Source organism: Triplophysa rosa, linkage group LG21 (assembly GCF_024868665.1).
Source record: "Triplophysa rosa linkage group LG21, Trosa_1v2, whole genome shotgun sequence".
In the NCBI taxonomy this organism is placed as follows: domain Eukaryota; kingdom Metazoa; phylum Chordata; class Actinopteri; order Cypriniformes; family Nemacheilidae; genus Triplophysa; species Triplophysa rosa.
The window spans coordinates 10,359,429-10,381,220 of NC_079910.1; the positions used below are offsets into that span (position 1 = coordinate 10,359,429).

General features: G+C 37.2%; 3 protein-coding genes across 3 annotated transcripts; 1 reads left to right on the forward strand and 2 right to left on the reverse strand.

Annotated features, from left to right (window-relative positions):
• Positions 1-3,879: 3,879 nt before the first annotated feature.
• ca6 (carbonic anhydrase VI) lies at positions 3,880-9,525 on the forward strand. The gene is made up of 10 exons (XM_057363532.1): positions 3,880-4,060; positions 4,405-4,584; positions 4,877-5,025; positions 5,530-5,625; positions 6,342-6,408; positions 7,102-7,259; positions 7,347-7,473; positions 7,557-7,640; positions 8,421-8,441; positions 8,535-9,525. Exons 1-10 carry the CDS (start codon positions 3,976-3,978, stop codon positions 9,179-9,181), a joined length of 1,614 nt encoding a protein of 537 aa, XP_057219515.1. The 5' UTR covers positions 3,880-3,975; the 3' UTR covers positions 9,182-9,525.
• An 807-nt stretch (positions 9,526-10,332) lies between these two features.
• Positions 10,333-13,812, reverse strand: LOC130545332 (solute carrier family 2, facilitated glucose transporter member 5-like). Its single transcript, XM_057319770.1, has 12 exons — positions 13,771-13,812; positions 13,447-13,545; positions 13,189-13,346; positions 12,990-13,114; positions 12,755-12,907; positions 12,473-12,598; positions 11,968-12,155; positions 11,632-11,742; positions 11,453-11,554; positions 11,155-11,230; positions 10,727-10,854; positions 10,333-10,551 (listed from the first exon to the last, which is right to left on the reverse strand). Exons 1-12 carry the CDS (start codon positions 13,810-13,812, stop codon positions 10,333-10,335), a joined length of 1,527 nt encoding a protein of 508 aa, XP_057175753.1.
• Positions 13,813-16,711: 2,899 nt separating this feature from the next.
• Positions 16,712-20,857, reverse strand: gpr157 (G protein-coupled receptor 157). The gene is made up of 4 exons (XM_057363535.1): positions 20,047-20,857; positions 19,355-19,568; positions 17,982-18,176; positions 16,712-17,786 (listed from the first exon to the last, which is right to left on the reverse strand). Exons 1-4 carry the CDS (start codon positions 20,421-20,423, stop codon positions 17,586-17,588), a joined length of 987 nt encoding a protein of 328 aa, XP_057219518.1. The 5' UTR covers positions 20,424-20,857; the 3' UTR covers positions 16,712-17,585.
• Positions 20,858-21,792: the final 935 nt, after the last annotated feature.

Here is a 21,792-nt window from a genome sequence, read left to right on the forward strand (position 1 = left end):
TACCCATTCCAAATCTCAAATGTCAGCAAATGACAGACATAAAGATACACTTCTTAATCTGCATGTCCGCTATAAACCAGTGCTTCGGAAGTCATAATTTAGTTCACACTTCTCTGATAACCTGATGTGTGAATATAATTACTATATAATTACTATGTGTAAGAACCTTCCATGGGATTGTTGGTTACCTCCAGGCCAACAAGGGGCGATCCTCTCCGGATTCATTCTCAACGCCGCACTGTAAACCCGAATAAGTTGGGAAAACTCAAAATTTTGAGTTATGATGTTCCCAATTTTAAGTAAGCAAAACTAGTCAGTTTTGAGTTTGTTGTACTGTTGTTGACTCCTTTTAATTTTGAACAATTTTAAGTAAGCAAAACTAGTCAGTTTTGAGTTTGTTGTATTGTTGTTGACTCCTTTTAATTTTGAACATTTAGCAAAGTAACTTTTTTTATTTACAGCTAAATAAATGAAAGGTCTTAAGACAACCTAAACAGTTCAGCTGCATCAACAATTAACAAACAGCCTTCACAGAGAGTGATGCAACACACACACACACACACACACACACACACACACACACACACACACACACACACACACAACCTAAGCACCACTCTTCTGAACGATGGTAACCCCAAAAGTCAAAAACACAACAAACTCTTCTAAATATCCAAGATAATTGAACATTCATCATTAACAAGGCTTTTCCTTTCTAAAAACTCATAAAATAACACTTCATTTCAAAATTTACTTTCCTAATGCAGTCTCACGCAAAGCATGCTGGGAACTGAATTTCATTCTCAACAAATCATTTTGAATTAACTTGTTGAAATTAAGTTAAACTAACTCAAAAGTAAGAATTAGTTACAGGAACTCAAAACATTTAAGTTAGGATTTTTTTTATATAAAATTAAGTTTACACTACTTAAACTGTTCAATTTCTTTGAACATTCGGGTTTACAGTGCGCTCTAATCAAGCTTGATGTGATACACCTGGGTTTTAACCCTATTTAAAGGGACTCACGTTATGACTCATCGTTCACTCTTGAGCCTATGCTACCTGTTTGTTGCGGAAAGTAATATTGTAGCAGACTATTGTTTTTGGATTCTAAGTTTACCTTTTTGGAATACTGCTTTCGTTGTTGTTACTTCCTTTTTTTGAGTAAACACTACCTGTTGCTGGAAAACTCTTGACTCCTTGTTTTGGCTGTCTCCGCTCTTGGGTTCATTAAAGCCTACTACCTAGCTCGGTTGGTAAAACCGGTGGCTATACAAGCGGGAGAACCGGGTTCGCTTCATACCTGGAGCAGACTCCTTACACTATGATACCCCATTTGTCTTAATGAACAGATTTCCCTTAAGAGCAAATGATTAAACCCTAATACCAAACTACGATAGGCTATACAACATAGATGCAACATCTAACTTGCGCTAACAACAATTTTGCTCAAGATTTTTTGACTTGCATTTCCAAAAAACATTTTTACACATCTTAAATTGTTTTTCTTTGGTAAACATTTTTATCATTTTAACATATGCGTTTAAGTCGGTACGAAGTTGTTTTATATAAGGTTTTGAAACATTGTTCTAATATTTATGGCTTTCTGCTTATTCACGGCTTTGATTTGGTTTCATACATGTCTCACTAAAGCTAACCGGCGAGATGTTGTTCCGTCCTCAATACCAGGAACATCTCAAAAGCGAAGCGGCTGAATTCGTGAGACCACGTGATTTGCTTGTCCGACGTTGTTTTTCTGAATTTTTCGTGTTTTAGGGGTTATTGTCATGGCTCTGCTTCCTTAGTCATGTTTTCTTGGACCTGTAGCAGAGTCATGGCAAAGCCTTAGGTTTTATGTGAGAAGACCATGAGATGTTGACATCTCATGTGTTTTCTCAGGTCTTGTCATTGGCCCCGCCCCTCTCATTTCCTGTATTGTCTCCCTCTTGTGTCTTATGTTCTACACCTGCCCCTGCTCGTTATCCCTCGTTTGTCTTCTCTATTTATACCCTCATGTTTCTTTGTCTTGTTCCTTTGGATTGCGTTTCATGTGTACATGCATGTTCTTGTACCCTGTGCCCGTGTTCGTTCTTGTTGGAGAAGTCTTTGTGTTCCTGGTTCTTGTCCTGCCTGTGTTCCCTTCCATGTTATTTTTGGTAAGACGTTTGGTCATTGTTTTAGTTAGATTATTTGTTATTGGCTGTTCTTGTTTTCATTTTGCCCCCTCGTGGGAAGTCTTTGTTTTCTGTTTGTTTCTTAGTTTAGTTCCTGATTTATACCCCCTCGTGGGTTTTTGTTTTGTGTGTTTTTGTTTAAAATTAAAGTCTTGGGTTAACCCTTCACCGCCTGCCTGCATTTGGGTTCTTTCACCACGATCGTGACAGTTATACCATGGGAAAGTAAAAATAAATGGTTAGGTTTGTGCAGTTTTTTTGTAGTGCTTATTGCTATGTCATTCTTTGTTCCCTTATGTTTTACTACACTTATAAAACATTATTTTACCACAAAATAACCTAACAAAATAAGGTGTTGTTTGAGGATAAACCTCTCAGCGTGCATTTCGGGTCTCCTTCCAAGGGTGCAATGTGAAATACGGAAGTCTGCACAAGGACATTTATTTTGACATAGAACTGTGCGGCTTGGACATGGCGTCCGTCAAAAATAGGCTAGCTGCGCATTAAAGATCGGGCAACACACTCAGTTTCTGCCAATCTCATATTAATCTTGAGTGCCTATACAGTAGCATTGCATACGTCGTATCTTCGAAGAGTATTTAGTTTGATCAAATTTACAAAAGACAGATACAGCTGTACGATTATTTCTGGAAAAACATGCCTTGCCTTGCCGTGCTTTTCCGGGAGCATGGACAATAAAAGGAATAGGATCCCTGTGATGACACAAGGATCCAGAATTAGAAAAAACTTTCCGAAACAAGTTGGAGTGCTGGTGGAGTGTACCAAGTACAGAAATACTATGTCATACGTCCAACTCGTTTTTTAACAAGTTGACCAGTTAAGCATGAGAAGCCAGCATGTTTAGTATAAAGAAGTCAGAATGCATGACATAGCATGATTATTTGTATGTTCATTTAAGTTTACCGTTTAGCTTCATATTTGTAAAAAAAGTTATAGCTTTAAGTTTTATAAAAGATGTATAATTATAAAGGTAAATTCCTCAGGCTCAAGTTAGACTCCTACACTCTCTCTTATCATATAGGGCTAAATCATCACCTTCACATAAAAGTATTTCCAAGTAAGTAGAGTATACATTTTAAATTATATCTGAAAGTTTCTTTGAAATTAGTTTTTTTTATTGGATATCCATTATGGTTATAACTTTTTTGTATTTTTTTACAAAACTTTATTAGCATTTCCCATGTTCTTTTTTCCGGTTATTGTGTATATTTTGGATATGTTATGTCCTTATTAATGCCAATACCAGATGAATAATATAGTTGAATGTAATTATCATTATTTCCTGAAACAGGTTGTAGTTACAAATAAACTGTTGCAATGATACAAGAATTCACAGCATGGAGTGGCAAGTGTTCGAAATATTTTCAATCTTAATGATACATAACAAATCTTCATAAATAAAGAAAAACATTACGAGCATGAGCACTTCGTCTGGATTTGTTTGACAGTGCTGTGGGGTAAAAGCTTTCACAAAGTGACTCCTTTATCAACACGCGAACAAAAAGAAATAACAATTTACAAAGAAGGGTCTGGATTATCTCTCAAGAGTAAACAAGGAAAAAAGGAGTTTGAGAGGTACTGAACAAACCAGTCCTGTTGGTATTGAGATCTAGCCACTACAACTCCACCAAACGCCAATACGTCAAAGCTTCTGTAAATTACCATGTTACTACACGCCTTTGGCATTCTGGGTGTAAACCGTTGAATCAATGTGACACTCAGCACCTCTTTACAACCCTGCGAACACATTCAGACTCACAGTGTGGGCTTGTTGTCAGCATGGAGCTGTTTCAAGTGCTCTTATATGCCACTTTTGTGAATTTTGCATCGGCTGGAATAGATGGAGCAAAGTGGACATACTTAGGCAAGTGTTTTTTTATATTTATAGAAAGCAAAACAAAAACTAAAATACATTTGAAATAAAGCCTACTTACGAGTTCTGTTATGCATCTACATTTAGCCTATGCGTCTGTCAGGTAAAAACGTAAAAACATTTTTTAAATTACTAATATAAAAAGATTTATTTGTACACTAAAGTAACAAAGCAAACAAAACATTTCACAGTTTTCATTCATTTTACAGTTGCAGCAAAATATGTAAAACACATGTAAAGTAGCAATTACGCATCGGGTTTATCTCATTCCTTTCATGTATATAATGTCCGTTGTGTGCTTGTGGCTCATATAAGTGTGTTATACTGTTATACAGAAGGAGAACTGGATCAGAAACACTGGGCAGAAAAGTTTCCAGAATGCGGCAAGAGTCAACAGTCTCCAATTGACATACAGCGGCGAAAAGTTCGTTATAATCCGCGAATGCTGCAGCTCGAGCTGTCTGGTTATGATGAGATGCAGGGTCAGTTTGTCATGACAAACAACGGACATTCAGGTAAGTATTTTTAGATTTAAACTTTTAAGGATGAGATTTACACCTTTAGTCAAAAATGTTTAAAAATGATGTGCGTTTAGAGCCCTGCGTCTGTTTCGACCTTCTTTATCGCCCTCTAGTGACAAAAAGTTGCTTAAACATTTCCATAAACGTGCGAAAATACACACACAGTATATCAACGTTGTACTACTGGAGCATGTCTTTGTATGCATGCTTTCATCCAGCTGATTTAATGTGATGTTTAGAGGCTAGGCTAGTTTTCTCTCCATTAATATTTTCTTGTTTTTGACAGTGGAAATTCAGCTGCCACACACAATGATGATCACCAAGGGATTTCCAGTCCGCTACACTGCTGTCCAAATGCATCTGCACTGGGGAGGCTGGGACATGGAAGAAAGTGGATCAGAGCATACATTGGATGGCATCCGCTATATGGCAGAAGTAAAACATTTTTTTTACAGAATTTGTACCCTACACCTAAAGTAATCCTATAAAAGCATAATAATCACATGCATACATCCTATTTTTAAATTAAAATGTACAATTATAGAGTTAATTTGCAAAAATAAAAATAATGTTTTGTTATTGTGCATTCCAATTAATATCAATCAAACTGCAGTTGGGTTGTTTTTATTGAGTAAAAATAAACAAAACAAAAAAAGAGAAAATGCAGCTAACTAACACTATAAAACACAACAAAAACATGCTAACATAAAAAACTTAATTTTTGAAAAAAAATGGAGTTGACTCTTTTTGCAAATAAACTCTTCAATTATATACCATTTTTATTGATATACCATGTTATATGTAGAATTTTCTCAAAAGGGAAATCCTCCCTGTAGCAATACAGAAGAACATGTTAGATCTGTGGTATGTTTTAAACCACATATTACACAATTAACAGTGCAATACCTCATATGTTCCTGTTTGACTTCTCTGTCACAGCTCCATATCGTTCACTACAACTCTGAAAAATACAGCAGCTTCAAAGAAGCCAAAGATAAACCAGATGGTCTAGCAGTTTTAGCATTTTTCTATGAGGTAAGATGACTGTCAAGGGGAAGTGTCCTCAAAAATACTTTAATAATGGTTTTCATCCTTTGAATTAAAGATCATTTTTATGCCATGCTGCCCTTTCATGAGATTGAAAATGATCCACAAATAATTACATAACAATACATTCAAAGAAAAAAAATGAGATGCAAATCTCAAAGAGTCTCTGTGAATGTTATTCATGTTATTACTATGAGGTCTTTTAGGAGCTGGGCCAGGACCAATGACCCCAATGACCCTATGTTGCCTGAAGCACGTAGCATGAGTGAAGTTAGACATCCGCATTTCTCTGAACTAAATGGGTTAATTGATCAGACTATTGTGTGTTGGAGCACTGGCTTCTGATGCCACAAAATTGCACAGGCCAGAAGCTTTCATTGGCATTGTGCTCTTATCGCCCATGTGCTTTAGCAACACACCCACAGGCATTCTGCTATGCTATCCATATCTAGTTTAATTGAAATATGTGGTTCTGCAATTGCTTGGGTTAGAGCTGGGCTGCATCAATAGTGTATTCATAAAACCTGTGTATGAGGTTTTATCTGAAAATGGCTCAATCAGTTGCACATGCAAATAGTAACAAAACGAATTTCAACTCTGTGGCATTGTGTGTTTTTAAAGCATTGTTAAGTACTCTTTATGCACGTTCTTGTGTGTAATCACTGCCTATAGTAATACATTTCACGTACATGCTTTGTTTTCAGGATGGGCATTTTGAGAATACATACTACAGTGATTTTATTGCAAACCTAGCAAAAGTCAAGTATGCAGGTAATGCAAAACATCTGTGTTAAACATCTCTAAAGCACTTAATTCAATGAATTTTATTTTTATGTAACATCTATGCACTTGTATTCCCATACACTGTTAAAATCAAAGTGACAACTTATTTAGTAATTTATCCCATAGCTTTTAATATGTACTGAGGTCCTCTTTACTCAGTTTCTTGAGTAATTTAAAATTTTCATCTCCAACTTAAATTGCTTAATTCTGAAAATCTCCATATTGACAACATTTCTGAAACCTTGGAATGCAAAAAATGTTATACAAATCTGTTTTATTAAGGTAAAGGTATAGTTCACTTAAAAATGAAAATTCTGTCAACATTTACTCACCCTCTTGTCATTTCAAACCTGTATGACTTTCATTCTTCTGCAGAACACAAAAGAACATATTTTGTAAAATGTCGGTAACCAAACAACTGCGGTACCCATTCACTTATATTGTATGGGCACAAAACTAATGCAAGTCAATGGGCACAGCCGTTTCTCTTTTTAAATATCTCCTATTGTGTTCTATGGAAAAAAGAAAGTCATACAGGTTTGAAATGACAAGAGGGTGAATAAACAATGACATAATTTTCATTTCTGGGTGAACTATACCGAATACTGATGCAACTTAAAAATATTGTTCCTATATTTACTCTTTGCCATTTGTAAGGTGTTTTTTCTATCGCTTTTACAGACCAGTCCATGAACATCTCTAACCTAAATGTGCGCTCCATGCTCCCAGAAAACCTCAACCACTTTTTCAGATATCAGGGTTCTCTCACTACACCTCCATGCCATGAAAGCATTCTGTGGACTGTGTTTGATACCCCCATCACCCTGTCCCACAATCAGGTGCGTCCTCCCTTTCCCCTTTAAAAAAGTGCACAAGCATTTGTGTTCTTTTTCACTTCCCTTAACTGTGAATGCGATGACCTTTAGATCAGGAAATTAGAGAGCACATTAATGGACCATGATAACAAAACCCTGTGGAACGACTACCGCATGGCTCAGCCTCTGAATGACAGAGTGGTGGAGTCCTCGTTCCTCCCACGTCTTGGCAAAGGAGGTGAGGGCAGATCTCCAGCTGTTCTGAGAAATATTTAGTGTGCGGTGCCTGAGCATGTTCTCTGTCTCTTTTGATTTGTGCAGGACTTTGCCGTCAGGAGGAGATTGAGACTAAGCTTAAAAAGATAGAGAATCTCATTGCGTCGCTGGACAAAAAAATGCTTCCGGGTATAAACATACCAAGGACTTTTCATGCGACATAGCAGGCTAATAAAGATGAAATATGTAATATATTTGATATTGAAGGGGTCATATGACACGGCTAAAACAAATATTATCGTTTGTTTTAGATGTAATCTAATGTGTATACACGATTGAAGGTTCAAAAATGCTGTATTTTTCACATACCGTGCATGTTTGTATCTCCTCTTTGTCCCACCTCTCGCAGATTTTTTACAAAGCTCATTGCTCTTAAAAGCGTGGTGTGCTATGATTGGCCAGTTAACCAGTGCGTAGTGATTGGTGGAATACTGCAAGCGTGTGATGGAAATGTAACGCCTCTTACCATATTTGGAACATCAGGTTCCAAAGCAATTGTACTGACAGGTGCGCCCACCTTACTTGCGTATACATTTGGGCAGTCTTAGTCAAATCATACCACGAACTGACGTAGATTTGTGGGGGCGTGGTTACACGAGGCGTTTCAGGCAGGTCTGGGTGAGCATTCGCTTTTAGATAGAATGCATCTTTTGTTCCGACACTTTAATTTTTGCAATTTCACCTGTTTACAGTAATACGTGCATGGGCAACTTATAACTCACCAAAGACACAGAAAAACACGTATTCGCGCCATATGACCCCTTTAAAACAGTTTTGTCTCATATTATAATGCATACACAGGTAAAGCTAAACCTTTAACTAAAACATCCTCGAATTACATTTTTAAGCTGTCTTTGTACAGTATATATGCAAACAAAATTTGACATGCATTTGATGTTTACTTTTAAGGGCCACCGTTTCCAGGCACGGGTGAGTGTTTTTTTTTATTATTATAAAAGTTGTCAAACATTTTCATTTAAAATGTAATATATGTTCTGACATAAATTTGCTACCTTTTCCAAGACTCGCAAACTCTATCCCCGCTGGTCCTGTACTTCCCAGAAAAGAATTTGGAGACTTACGCCCTGGTGAACTTGACCCAGCCCATGACCCTTCAGTCCTTTACAGTCTGCATGAACGTCCGCACGCCCCCCTCAAACGTCCTGACTGTGCTGTCCTACTCCACCTCACGCAACGACAATGAACTCATGATCACCTTGGGATCTGTAGTGGGTCTTTGGATCGGCAATGAGTTTGTTAATTTACCCTTCGAGCGCCAATCCCATGACTGGACAAACTATTGCTTCACCTGGGCCACACATACCGGAGGGGCTGAGCTGTGGGTGAACGGACTAGTGGGTGAAGAGCGATATATCAAGGCAAGGTATACCATTCCACTTGGAGGAACCCTTATTTTGGGAAAGGACCAGGATGGCTTTTTAGGTATCTCAGCTACAGATTCTTTCGTAGGTTACATGACGGATGTAAACGTGTGGGATCATGTGCTCACTGCGGAAGAGATTGAAGAGCAAATGTCGTGTAGCAATGGAAAGGTGAAAGGGAATGTTTTGAGTTGGGGTATTACACAGCTCAGTCTGTATGGAGGAGTTCAGCTGTATGCCGAGCAGGTTTGCCACCGAGAGAGAACGCCACTGCTCAACACATTCTGAACTGTTTTTAACCGACTGTCAATATCAGTGAGACTTGCTTTGCTAACTGGTACTGTATTCTGTCCCAGGGGATTTAAATGCAATGGAAAGATAAAAGATTATATTTTATTTGCTCTGTATTTTCAACGTATTTCATTTCAATGTATTCTTACCCAAATGAATAACCATATCTAAAACATTAAAATAAACAATATTTAGATTGTTAATTGTGTTTGATGTTTTATACCACATACATACAAAATGTAATCAAATATTATCAAATATATTACATCAAATAATACACACACACAGCTGCAGACAATAGACTTTAAAAGAATAAAAAATCTAAGTTATTTTCAGCTTTTAAGAATTTACTATTTATTAGTATCTGTTTAGGTAAAATGATCATATTTTTTCATTCTGTGAACTATACTCCCAAATTTCAAATAAAAATATTGTTTCTATTTGCATTTATTTGCAGAAAATAAAAACTGGAGAAACAGGTACAAATAACAGAAAACAAGTTCATATTCACTTTTAAGCAATACAACAGTAATATTTGTACATGTATTTATGAAAAGTAAAAAAAACTGTGATAACCTCAATTTTTTTCACAGTTTTCATGTCTTGTCGTGTCAGTCTTTATTGCTGTTGGATGTTTTTGTCACTCATGAGGTTGGATTTTGTTGAAATTCAAGAGACACTGGAATGACAATGCATCTAGAAATGCTGATTAAAGGCAAACTGAACTGAGCTCTTCATTTGTTTCTCAGCTGTATACAGTCAAACCCAAAATTATTAAGACACCTTCAACATTTCTCAAATTATCACAATTTATTCGCCATAGTTTAGAAAATGGTAATAAAATATGACAAGAACTGTGTCAGTACAAATTAATCTTTGTTAATGTCAGATAACTATTATACAAAGGTATATAATGGAGGTTGAACAGCTGTCAGCTGTTGAATTTAAGTACACAATTTGATAATACCAATTTAGGGCAACCAATTACCAAGCACTGCTTCATTTTGTTCAGTCTGTGGTAAAATGGTCGCATTAGCAATTAAAGGCAAAACACGGTCAGGTCAAACACTGTGTCACTGGACGCGAACGGCGCGACGCGACATGACAAAGTTTAATCTGAATTGAATTTACTTTTAACCAATCAGCCTTCAGAGGAATGTGCTATTAGTTTCACGTTCATTGCTTTCCGCTCCAATTTCTGAATCTCCAGCCCCCACTACAGTCTCCACCTTGTTTCTCTGAGCAAAAAGCTTGCTGATCTCCAGGAAGGTCTTGTTTTTGGTTTCTGGGATGACCAACCAAATGTAGATAAATGTGGCAAGACAGATGCAGGCAAAAATGATGAAGCTGTATTCACCCAGACCCCTCTGTAGATACACAAAAACTATGAGGAACACATTTTTTCCTTCAAGCACTTTCATGTGCTTTGATGATTCTGCAGGTTTTATAAAGAAGAGGACCTTCAGAACACCTACTTTGTACACTGATTCCAATACAGTGCAGTACTATAAATATTTATCAGTGCTTTGTTTGAACTCTGACCTCTAGAAAGGGAAAGACCAGGCCAACTGTGAAGTTTGAAAGCCAGTGAACGGAGCCAGCCACCATGAAAGCCGGTGGTCTAGATGACTGCCGGAACATCTCAGTGGTGATTACATAAGGAATAGGACCTGTTAAGAGAAAACAACCCGTCAAAAACAGAAATTCTGTCATCAAACACCTTCATTGCTTTTTTATAGGAGAGAAAAGATGGCTTGAACCACAGTGCTGCTTTTACAATCTGCTTTACAGCCACTTTAAAGCACAACCTCTTGTGCTCACTCTAGCATTTTAATGTAAAATCTCTGAACTGCAGCATAAATCTATTGTCATTCCCCACAAAGGAATAAAACAGGCTGAGGAGGAGAGAGTGAATTCATTGAGATGTAGCGAGCAAACTGACTGATGTAGTATTATGGGTGTGAACTCACTTGGGCCAATAGCATGTCCGATGACGTAAGTAATGACACAAATGATGCTGACATAAGGCATCCAATCTAGTTTTGTCTGGGGGTGAAACATTGAAAGCAGTTATTGTAATCTGCCATGCTAATAGAATTGCATTTCTCACAGTCAAAATTTGTCAATCCAGATACGTTTTAAATACTCATTCAGTGAACAAGAATTTAAAGGGCATGCCAAAAACTGCTCTTTTAGTTAGTTTTATTATTCATAATGTTATGCTCTGGCCTTTATTGTACCTGGGTTTGAATATGTGTACTGTTATACCTGAAAGTGAAGAGCTATGGTCAGAAGTACACAGGCTGCACAGCATATGCCAAAACCAATCAGTAGCAACAGCTTTCTGCCCGATTTCTCCACAATAAACACCTACAGACACATTTATATACATTACTATCAGGTTTTTCAGTGTCATAACAATTAATATGATAAATGAAGATTCTTACAGCTGCAACTGTCATGAAAACATTCACAGCTCCTGTTCCGACCGTCACATACTGAACGTGATCTTCCCTCACTCCTGCTGAGCTATAGATGCTGTCAGCATAGTAATATATCTGAATAAGGGATTCAGTCCAACAAAACATATTTGAAACCCATTGTGACATATACACTTAAAATGGCCAGTGTGTACTTTTATGGTGGATCTATTGACAGAAATGCAAGTTAAACGCCAACTTATGTTGAATTCTGTTGAAGCTTTCAGAAAACTGATTTCACCACAGGGTAATGTGTTGAAATGAACTAGTTGCGTAAATTGCTTGTTTCAAAGCTGTGCTCACGGCATTGACGCCTGACAACTGTTGACCCATGTTCATGATGACGATAGACAGCAGCTGCCAGCGCAGTGAGCGGAAGGTGAGGAGGTTGAGCACAGACAGCCGGCCTTCTGCTCGCTCCGACTGATCCTCAACGTGCATCTCACACAGTTCCTCATCCACATCCTCCCAACCCCGCAGCCGCTGCAGCGCTACAACACAACCAGAAGACATCAAAGTGTTTGTGCTCATGAAGCATTTAGATCAAAACACATCACATACAACAGATTCTATATTTAAGAACTGGATCTCATGTTGATGTGTAAAGCAACGCTACGTTATAATTAAAGAGACATGTGTTTGTGTTCATCATTTTGTTTAGATTACCTCTTGACAGCTATTTGTATGCTGTAAGATTCTCATTTACAAATCATCTGCGGTCTTTATGCTCATTGTTGGCTCAACTCTGCTGTGAGAGGGTTTTCACGTTGTGTTTTTACAGAGTCGACCAAAATATCTCCTTCTGTACCTTTCCTGGCAGTTTTTTCATCCCCCTTCTGTATGAGCATATAGCGTGGACTCTCTGGGAAGAAGGGCAGAAGCAGCAGTTCAATGACAGCTGGAATCCCCGTGAGACCCAACATGATGGTCCAGCCTGAAGAGAGAACATTACATCAGCACCATCGACTATAAAGAGTGCATCTAAAATCTCTACATTAGTAAGCTGAATATTAGTATGTAATCTTACAGTTAAATACAGATTGACATAAATACAGCAGCTCACAAATGATTCGCACTTAAACAATGTTACCTTCTTTGTTACCCAGGATACTGCGAATGCCAAACACCTGGGCAGTCAGGATGCCAATAGTGATGAAGAGCTGAGGCACGATCCCAATGGCACCCCTGAAATTCTTGGGTGAGAGCTCGCCCAAATACATGGGGACTACATTAGAGGATAGGCCTGGTGGAGAAAAGCACACTGGAGCACACAAACATGATAAAACATGATCCATACTGTCTGACGGGTGAAAAGATCTACTGACCTGCACAGATGCCCACTAGAAAGCGTGCCACAATGATGATTTCAAAAGACCTCACCACTTCACTCACACCCATCATTACAGCAGGAACGATAGAGAAGATGTTGTTGAACAGAAGTGTGCCTTTTCTATAATGTCAACAAATGTGTCAACATAATGGCCCTATACAGCTTATAAACAAATCTACTTTCTGTAAAATTACCGTCCTAATTTGTTCACCAGTGGCGCCACCATGAGAGATCCAAAAAACCCACCGAGTGGGTACATGGAGACGGTTACGGACCACAGGAGCGTCAGAAAATTGTCTGTAATTGGACCGTACCGATCCTCGTATATTTGGGTGTAGAACATCTGCATGTCCTTTTAATCAAAGAGTAACGTTTCAGACTATTTAAATCTGTTATTTTACATTTACCTGTACAAAAAATGAATAGAATAGAAAAATGTATAAAGTCAGTACCGGGGCAGGTGAGTTTATTACAGCAACATTGTAGCCGTATTGAAAAGATGAACCAAATGCAGAGATCAAAGAAGCTAAAGCCAAGACCAGTGTCAACTTCTGTAAAATAATAGCAAGATATTTAAAAACAAAACGTAAATTCTACTAACATTCTTGATTTAAAACAGAGCAATATAGAAAACGTCATGTGAAAGCTGCTACAGTATATTGAAAGTGACCAAAGGTGAAGGTTGCTGTTTCCAAACTAACATAGAAAGTATAGAATTTATACTTGCTTAATTTTGCTATAGAAAAATGCAGGCTGTTGTAATGTAGGCTACTCACCCCCTTCCTCTCAACAATCTCTACTTTTATCTCTTTCTCCATGCTTTAAACCCACAGGAATAGTTAGAAAAACTTTAGTGAAAAAGACTGACTGTCATTATTTATTTATATTGTACCCTGGACTTTGGATCCAACTCTGATAACCAAGGTTATATAGTTGTTCGGTCCTAAAGCAATATATATGTAGTCATATAACCAGGCAAAACAAAAAAAGTAATCATGTCTGCTGCTGGCACTGGTAAGGTAGCCTACTTATGAAATAATTAACCCCAAAATATTTTTTAATTATTTAATATAATTAATTAATAATTAATTACTGGTTCGAGTAATAGTAGTTTTGGCATAATTTGTCTTTTCCTGTAAATAATATATATATATATATATATAGAACTAAAGGATAAATAAATACTATCAAGAAGCATGCGGCTCTCGATTACAACTATGTGGCTTTATATTTGTGAATACAAAGAACATTTCCGCCCTCTACAGGTGGAAAGTGTTAATGCGGTTGGTAAATAGTAGTAGGATTAAGCTTTTGTCTACTAAAAATATATCACTCACACTTCGGTAAATTGTGAATCAATATAAAATATAAAAGAGTTCATTGAAAAGTGATTGTAGATTTAATTAATATAAAATTGAATGGGATGTTTTCAGGTTATCACTGTCCTCCAGGAGACCTTCATACTCCATTGGGAATGCATCACCTATCATATTTGCATATTTTTTAATTAAGACCCTATTGATCAGCGGTTCACACCCGAGTTATGAAAATAATAGTAGATACTGTTAGTAACACTGTGCTAAAGTAACTTATCAAGTCCTATACAGAACAAGAAATGCTGGAGTTATTAATTGAATAATTATTCAATGTCATGTACTAAAAAGAAACATTGTAGTCAAGTATAAATTATTTCAGTAACACTCATCCATAGGCCTACACTTTGAAATGCAACATAAATATATTTTTTGAGATGCAAAATTTTGTGCACTAAATGAATACGATATTTTTTTACCATCATATGCAGGATATAGTATTCTTTTTTTATGTCAAGTGGTGCATATAAATACTGATGGTATTTTCACATTGGCTGTATTTATAATTTAATTTGTAAATACAGCCAATGTATTTATAATATAGTTGACAAGTCAAAATTCAATTTTGTTTCATAACTTTCATCTTCATCATTTCTCCTATAGCTGGGACTTTGAACATACATGCTCAGACTAATATATCTAACCTAGCCTACAGTATATCAACCATCATTGATGAACTCTTCAATCAAATTCCAAAAAAGGGAAACATAAACATATGTATTAGGTATATTTTTATATCCATCTTTAAAAATAACCAAAAAGGCCACATTTAAGAATAAAGCTGCAAAATCCCTCTGATCAGCATGACATGGACAGTAGGGGTCTCTGTCCGACTATCATCCAGTCCCTCCTGCAGTGCAGTACTGCAGTTTTTCCTCATTCTTATTCCTCCTTCAGCAACTCATTAATCAAATTGATTGTACCTCATCAAGCTAAACAGAGATCCTCAGCTGTTTATTTCAGCAGGTCGAGGGCTGAACACCCCGCTGGGGTTTGTGTCCACGCGGTCAGATCGGTGCAGGTTTACAAAGCTCTAATTTAGGTGGTTGTACTCTGCAGTCATTGCATGTACTATGGGGTCTAACATAACCTAATAATAGATACTGATGTACATTGGAATTACAGTCAGTATTATTTGTAGGCTATTGAAAATTATAACATTCAAAATAAACCAAAAAGGGACAGTTCATCCCAAAACAAAAATTCTGTCATGATTTACTCACCCTGAAGTTGTTCCAAATCTGTATAAATGTATTTGTTCTGATGAACACAGAGAAAGATATTTGGAAGAATGCTTGTAACCAAACAGTTCTTGGCCACCACTGACAAACATAGTAGGAAAATTTGCTTTATAAATTTCTTTGTTCTATTGAACACAAAAGAAGATATTTTGAAGAATGTTGTAAAGCAAACAGTTCTAAGGCACTTTTGACCACTATTATAACTTTTCCTACTATGGTAAGTTTTAAGTAGTAAATGTAGTACATATGCATATGTATATTTATAACATAAAAATATATAAATACTTGACAGCGGTGTCAGATAATGTACTTGAGATACAGATTCCATTCACTTGCAAAAAGCGCTTGAGGAAATGCGCATGCAATTAATGTTCTGTAAATCAGTCTTCTGTGAATTAATTGGCAAACAATATCTTGCGAAATAAAAACACTTCTGTTGATAATCTGACAATCTGAGTGACAAGCCAAAAAAAACACTGAAGTAGATCAAGAGATTGTTCTGTTCCAGCCTGTTAAACACAACTGAATTTGTCTTTACACCACAAATAATGACAAATGTTTCCAAACCGACTGTCGAGCCATTTTCCACCCCCTCAATAAGCTGTTGTTAGGAGGGAGTCATAAGATCAGCTTGTCGACTGATGCTGCCTCAGGGTCAGTGATAGCACACAGTATATAACCAGCGCTGCTACATACCCTTCTCTAACCAGTAAACACACTGAAAACAAGATTTGCTATTGTGCTTATCCTGCACCCTTTCCTAGATTTTATCAGAATGGTTCCTCTTCTTACAAAGTGAAAGCAGACCTGGTATCATGCACAGGCAATGGAGAAGTTTCACTTGTATCCTGACGGTGGTGAAACTGGTGTAGATCGAGTCGGTTACAATGCATGCATCATCAAATATTTACAGAGACTCAGCCACAGCTCAGCTCATTTTAAATGCATATAAGCCAATGCCATGACACATCTGCATGTACGCAACTACACGCCAAGGATTAGGCCATATACTGGACCAATACTTGAATCATTTACTAGGTGGACTAAACGTCATACCCATTCAGACATTATCATCCATAAAGCACATCTAAATGTTGCTGATGCAATATTTTTAATCGGACATCAACCAAATACGGATATCAATCATTTTATTGAAATAAAATACATTGGTAAAACAACTGTGTGCATGTAGTGCCGAACATAGACATAATAAGTGCGATAATAAAAAAGACTCCTTCCCCCCTTTTCACTTCCTGTTTGTTTTCAAAGGCATTGTGAACAAAAGTACATGTTGTGGCATGTGTTCTGAATCTGGACATGAAACTCTTTACAAAGAAAATACAGATAATATATTATACAGTACATACTGTATGACAAAGAACGCGCCTGCTCGTATAAAGGGAAGACATACTATAGCCTTCATGCATAGATAAAAACAGTATTTTATACATATAAATCATGTTTTTAAATATTGATCACATAAACCTTGTAAATATAAAGAAATCTGAGGGATCTCTGCAGTATTCATGTTTTTGTTGGGAGAAAAAAAAAATCTCTTGTAAAGACACTTCACAGTACATTTGCCATTTTGGTCACTAGATAATAAATTGCTGTATCCTCGCTTCCCCTGAGCTACAGATCTCATTTCTATTTAAATGAACACGAAACATCTGCGGCAGCAATATGAAAACAGATTCCAGTGGCTGTTGGAGACAGAAAGCCTCCCGTCTAAAGTGCTGAGCTAAACCAGTAACATAAAGTGCGTTTGTCGCTCTGCGGGTTTTGTGCATGTGACCGCAGTCCCCTGTAATCCCTTTAGGCACTTGGTCAAACAAGAAGGTTCAGTTTTGGCTCGGTTACAGATGACCAATCAGAATAAATTTTCACACTCCGTTTCATCCAGCTTTCAAGTGTTTCTTGAGCATCTTCAAATAGATGCCATTACAGCAACTCTTACTCCCCATCGTCCTCCCAGGTTCAGGGGCCGATATTCTCCTCAGCGTGTGAAGGCGTGTTTGCGGTATATGCGCTTGTTCTGTTCTGGGACACCGAGTCGGAGTTCCAGCCTCTGTTATGACCTCTGCAGCACAGCAGAGCCACCAGCCGTGATCGAATCGAGGGAGTGAGCAGAACAAACATTATGCAGTTCGCCGCTCCTTGAAAGGTGTTCCCTATTCCCTACAGAGAAAACAGAACACTTCATTAGAGCCACTGGACTGCTGAATGCAATGAAGTATTGATAAATTACACTGATAAAGTACACAAATAAACTACATTACACTTATGGCGGAGGAGGCAAACAGGAGTAAATTAAGTTCATTTTGGGGTAACTAAGCGGAACCGAGAACAATCGACTGAGAGTCCCGCACTCACGTGCAAGGTCACCAGCACTGGGTTTTGCCTGGCGGGGGAGCCGGTTAGCAGGAGCAGGAAGCGGACGGTGCTCCACACGCGGAGCAGGATGAAGATGATGGGGATGATGGTGAGCTTCCTGTCTGCCGTTGAAGACAATGAATGAGAGGCTGGGCTGCTGGTCAGGATGGGGCGGTACTCAGCCAGGGCCGCATGCTTAAAGATGTCACGGAGACATAAAAAAGAGATCACATTCATTGACACGACAGCATTTTTATATCGTACCAAAAAAAATTTCGGAAAAAAATTAATGTGTTCCTTGGGTAAAATGTCTTTTTTATTATTTTATCATTTGCTTAAACACATAAACTTGACCTTTAATGGTAAAGCAGTTAGTGATGGACTGTTATAGAAACCAGGCCGTTCAATTGGTGATTATTTGGAGAGTATCAGCCTCTCCCAACTTGGTTACAAATTACTGGCCATCATTAACTCGTAGTATATACAGTTGTGCTCAAAAGTTTAAATTAAATAATTAAATTAATTAAACCTTAATTTTCAAAAATCCTCTTATTTTTCCAAAAGTTTCAGCTTTTTCCAGATTGTGCAAGGGGTGTGTAAACTTTTGAGCACAACTGTATACAGCCGCAGAATAAATTAAGCGATCACTCCAGTTTTGCCTTTAATCTGCATTTCTGCATGTAATATGGCAATTTCAGTGCAGTATCTGTTGAATTCAAACTGAAACAAACTTCAGGAATTACATAAAGTCACCCAACAGCAATTTGAAAGACTGAAAGAAGGCAAAGACACTTGAGAGAAAAAAAATCCATCATATATACTTTTGAACCATACCAAGAATACATGTACAAACATTGGTATTGTGTTGTTTAAAAATGAATATAAACTTGTTTTCTTTAAAGTCGTTTTTTAAAGACCTGCAAAAACTGCATCTTTTATTTATTTTGAACAGTTTGTCCCGTTTAAATTTTTTGCAAATAAATGCCTATAAAAAATATTTGACTTGGAATTTGGGAGAAATGTTATCACCAGTTCACAGAATTAAACAAAAATTTTCATTTCACTTAAAAACATGCCTAGAAATACAAAATTTTGAAAATAGTTTTGGAGGTCTCAATTTTTATTTGTGGCTGTGTATACATCTATATGTCTAAACCATCTGCACTACTTGACCTATCAATATCAGCTACTGAAAAAAGTAGTTTCCAGTAATCAGTCAAGCAAATCAATAAAAATTCACATAAGTAATGTCAAAGCTTTAATGTGTGGTTTTATTTATTTGCACTTATATATGTAACATAAATGTTTTTTCAAGTTTATGGAACTCTGCTAAGCCCTAAGATCAAGCATATGATGAGTAACAGTGGACTTACTGCTTTGCGAATGTGTATCTTTATAAGGATGTACAGGATTGGCAAAGTGACATAGGCAATGAACTCCCAGATTTTTCCTGTGAGCAGCATCCACAGCACATGGTCTTCAGCCTGGATGTTTACCCAACACCAGCCAACAGACACCTCGGAGGCATCATAACCAATCTTCTGCAGAGAGATAGCTGCCACAGTGATGGCGAAGGGAACACCCCAACTGACACAAACAGACAGAAAATCACAAGATCACTTAGCTGATGAGAATCATAGAAAAACATCAGCTCTCTAAAACGCATAAAACTTCAAACAGCAGTTGGTTAGTTTTGATTTAAGCCATAATAACTCAAGAAATACAGCTAACTAACACAATAAAACACAATGACAACATAATAAAATTCATTATCTTTGAAAAATATATTCCAAATAGATACCTTAAGGGTAAATATTGCATATGAAAGCAGAAATAATTTTCTTCTTTTTTCTTACATATCTTACAGATAAAAATAGCACATAAATACAAAAATAATAGCACTGTAAGTAAAAAATAAAAAACCAGCTTGGCAAGGTAGAGTAAACAAATAGCATTAAAATAAATAATTAGCCTAATAGTTTTTTTAAATAACAAAATTACCAGAGAATGACAAAGCAAATATACGCTTTACTAAATTGACACTATAAGGACTTTTTTCAGTTACCTGATAAGATGAAAATACAGCACCAAGTTATCGGCCTGTCTCTGGCTGGACCTCACTATAAAAATGTACAAGTAGATGGCAATGGCCACAGTCCAGAAGAATGAGCTCGTGTTTGCGAACGTGGAAATCGCTCCTTGCGTAATGCAGTCTACTGAATCCGTCTCAAAATCCCTCCAAACTCCGTAAGAGTACGAGAGCGCGGACAACAGGTCAGCGACAGACAAATACACGAGCAGTTTACGCGGTTTAGTTCTTAGATCGAGCCATATCGCATACGTACATATGATTAAAAGTGATCCAAAAAATGAAAGCGCACATGACAGCAAGATAAGCACCTTTTCGTAAACATACACCTCCGTCTGGTTCACCTCGGCCATACTTTCGGTGTGTTGCAATACAGTCCTGTTTAATTCATCTATCAGCGTTTCGTCCGACGGAATGCCTGTCAAAATGTAGCCTCATCAAAAGTATTAAATCCACTTAAGTATTAAATCCACTTGTAGCCCACCGAGATACCACTTTTATCCAGAAGCGAAAAACGGCGGACTTTAAGGTCCAGGGGCGTAACAATCTTTACAAACACAACCGGTCCAACAGCTACATGATACATCACAACTGCTGAGACAGTGAAACAGCCAACGATGACAAGTCAAAAACATGTTGAACTCCTCTTTTAATGCCTTGTTGTAATCGTAACGCACTCCTCTTATAAAACAATGGCATTTAACACTTAAATCGTAAATCGAACACGAATATAAGTTACTAAACTGTCGAACTAAGATTTCAATCTGAAGTTTTAAGGCGAGGACTGCCTGCCACACGCCACCTGTAGACGAAGATTTGTTAGTTTATAACAAACTAAGTTTGTTATTTTTTCCAGCTGTTTTTATGACTGTACGTATAGAAATCGTGCCTTATTTTATTTTTGGCAGATTGATTGCTATTTGTATTACCATAGTTTTATTGCAAACACCATGGTTCAGCTGATTATTGTGGTGAGAGAACATACATTTGTGGCTAATACTACAAAAAAACGAAACAAAAAATGCTATGCTTGAAGTTTTCATACAGGCAGTTTGAGGTTTTTAGTTTACCGGCATACAATAGCCTATTATTCTTACATTTATAAGCTCTGTGAAAGATGACTGTGTCTAACGACTGACAATTAAACGCATCTGCATTCTGCAATCACTATAATACACCATCAGATGGCGATATGTATACTCCCAAGCCTCACGGTTTCGTACTTTCTTTCTTTCCATACAGTTCCAGTGTGGTTCATCTTTTTATTTCATGGACTGAGAAAGAAAGCAAAGGAAAGTCAATGGTTCACCTCCAATAAAGGCTTAGATTTCTTCTCAATACCTCGATGAACTGTGCACTCACATTGTTATTCACAGGGTTTTGAGTGTCTCTCATTCTTGTGCACTTTATGCATAAGAATTATTCTGCCATGCATCAGTAACAAAATCAAACTAAACCCTGGACTGATACCTAAAACTGGACATTATACACGATTTGGGACGAGACTTTCTTTCCTGAGAAGAGTTTAGACCTAGAGTTAAAAATGCATGTGTGCTTATATTTTTATGTAAGTCCTCATAACTGCTCCTAAATTAAGGCCTCTGGCCAATAGCATCATTATTATTTAAATGTGTCGAGTGGCTAATATATGTTATGATATTAGGTACGGAGTAGAAAGAAAGAAATACACAAGTAAAACATCTGTTTTGTATTCTGATAAGT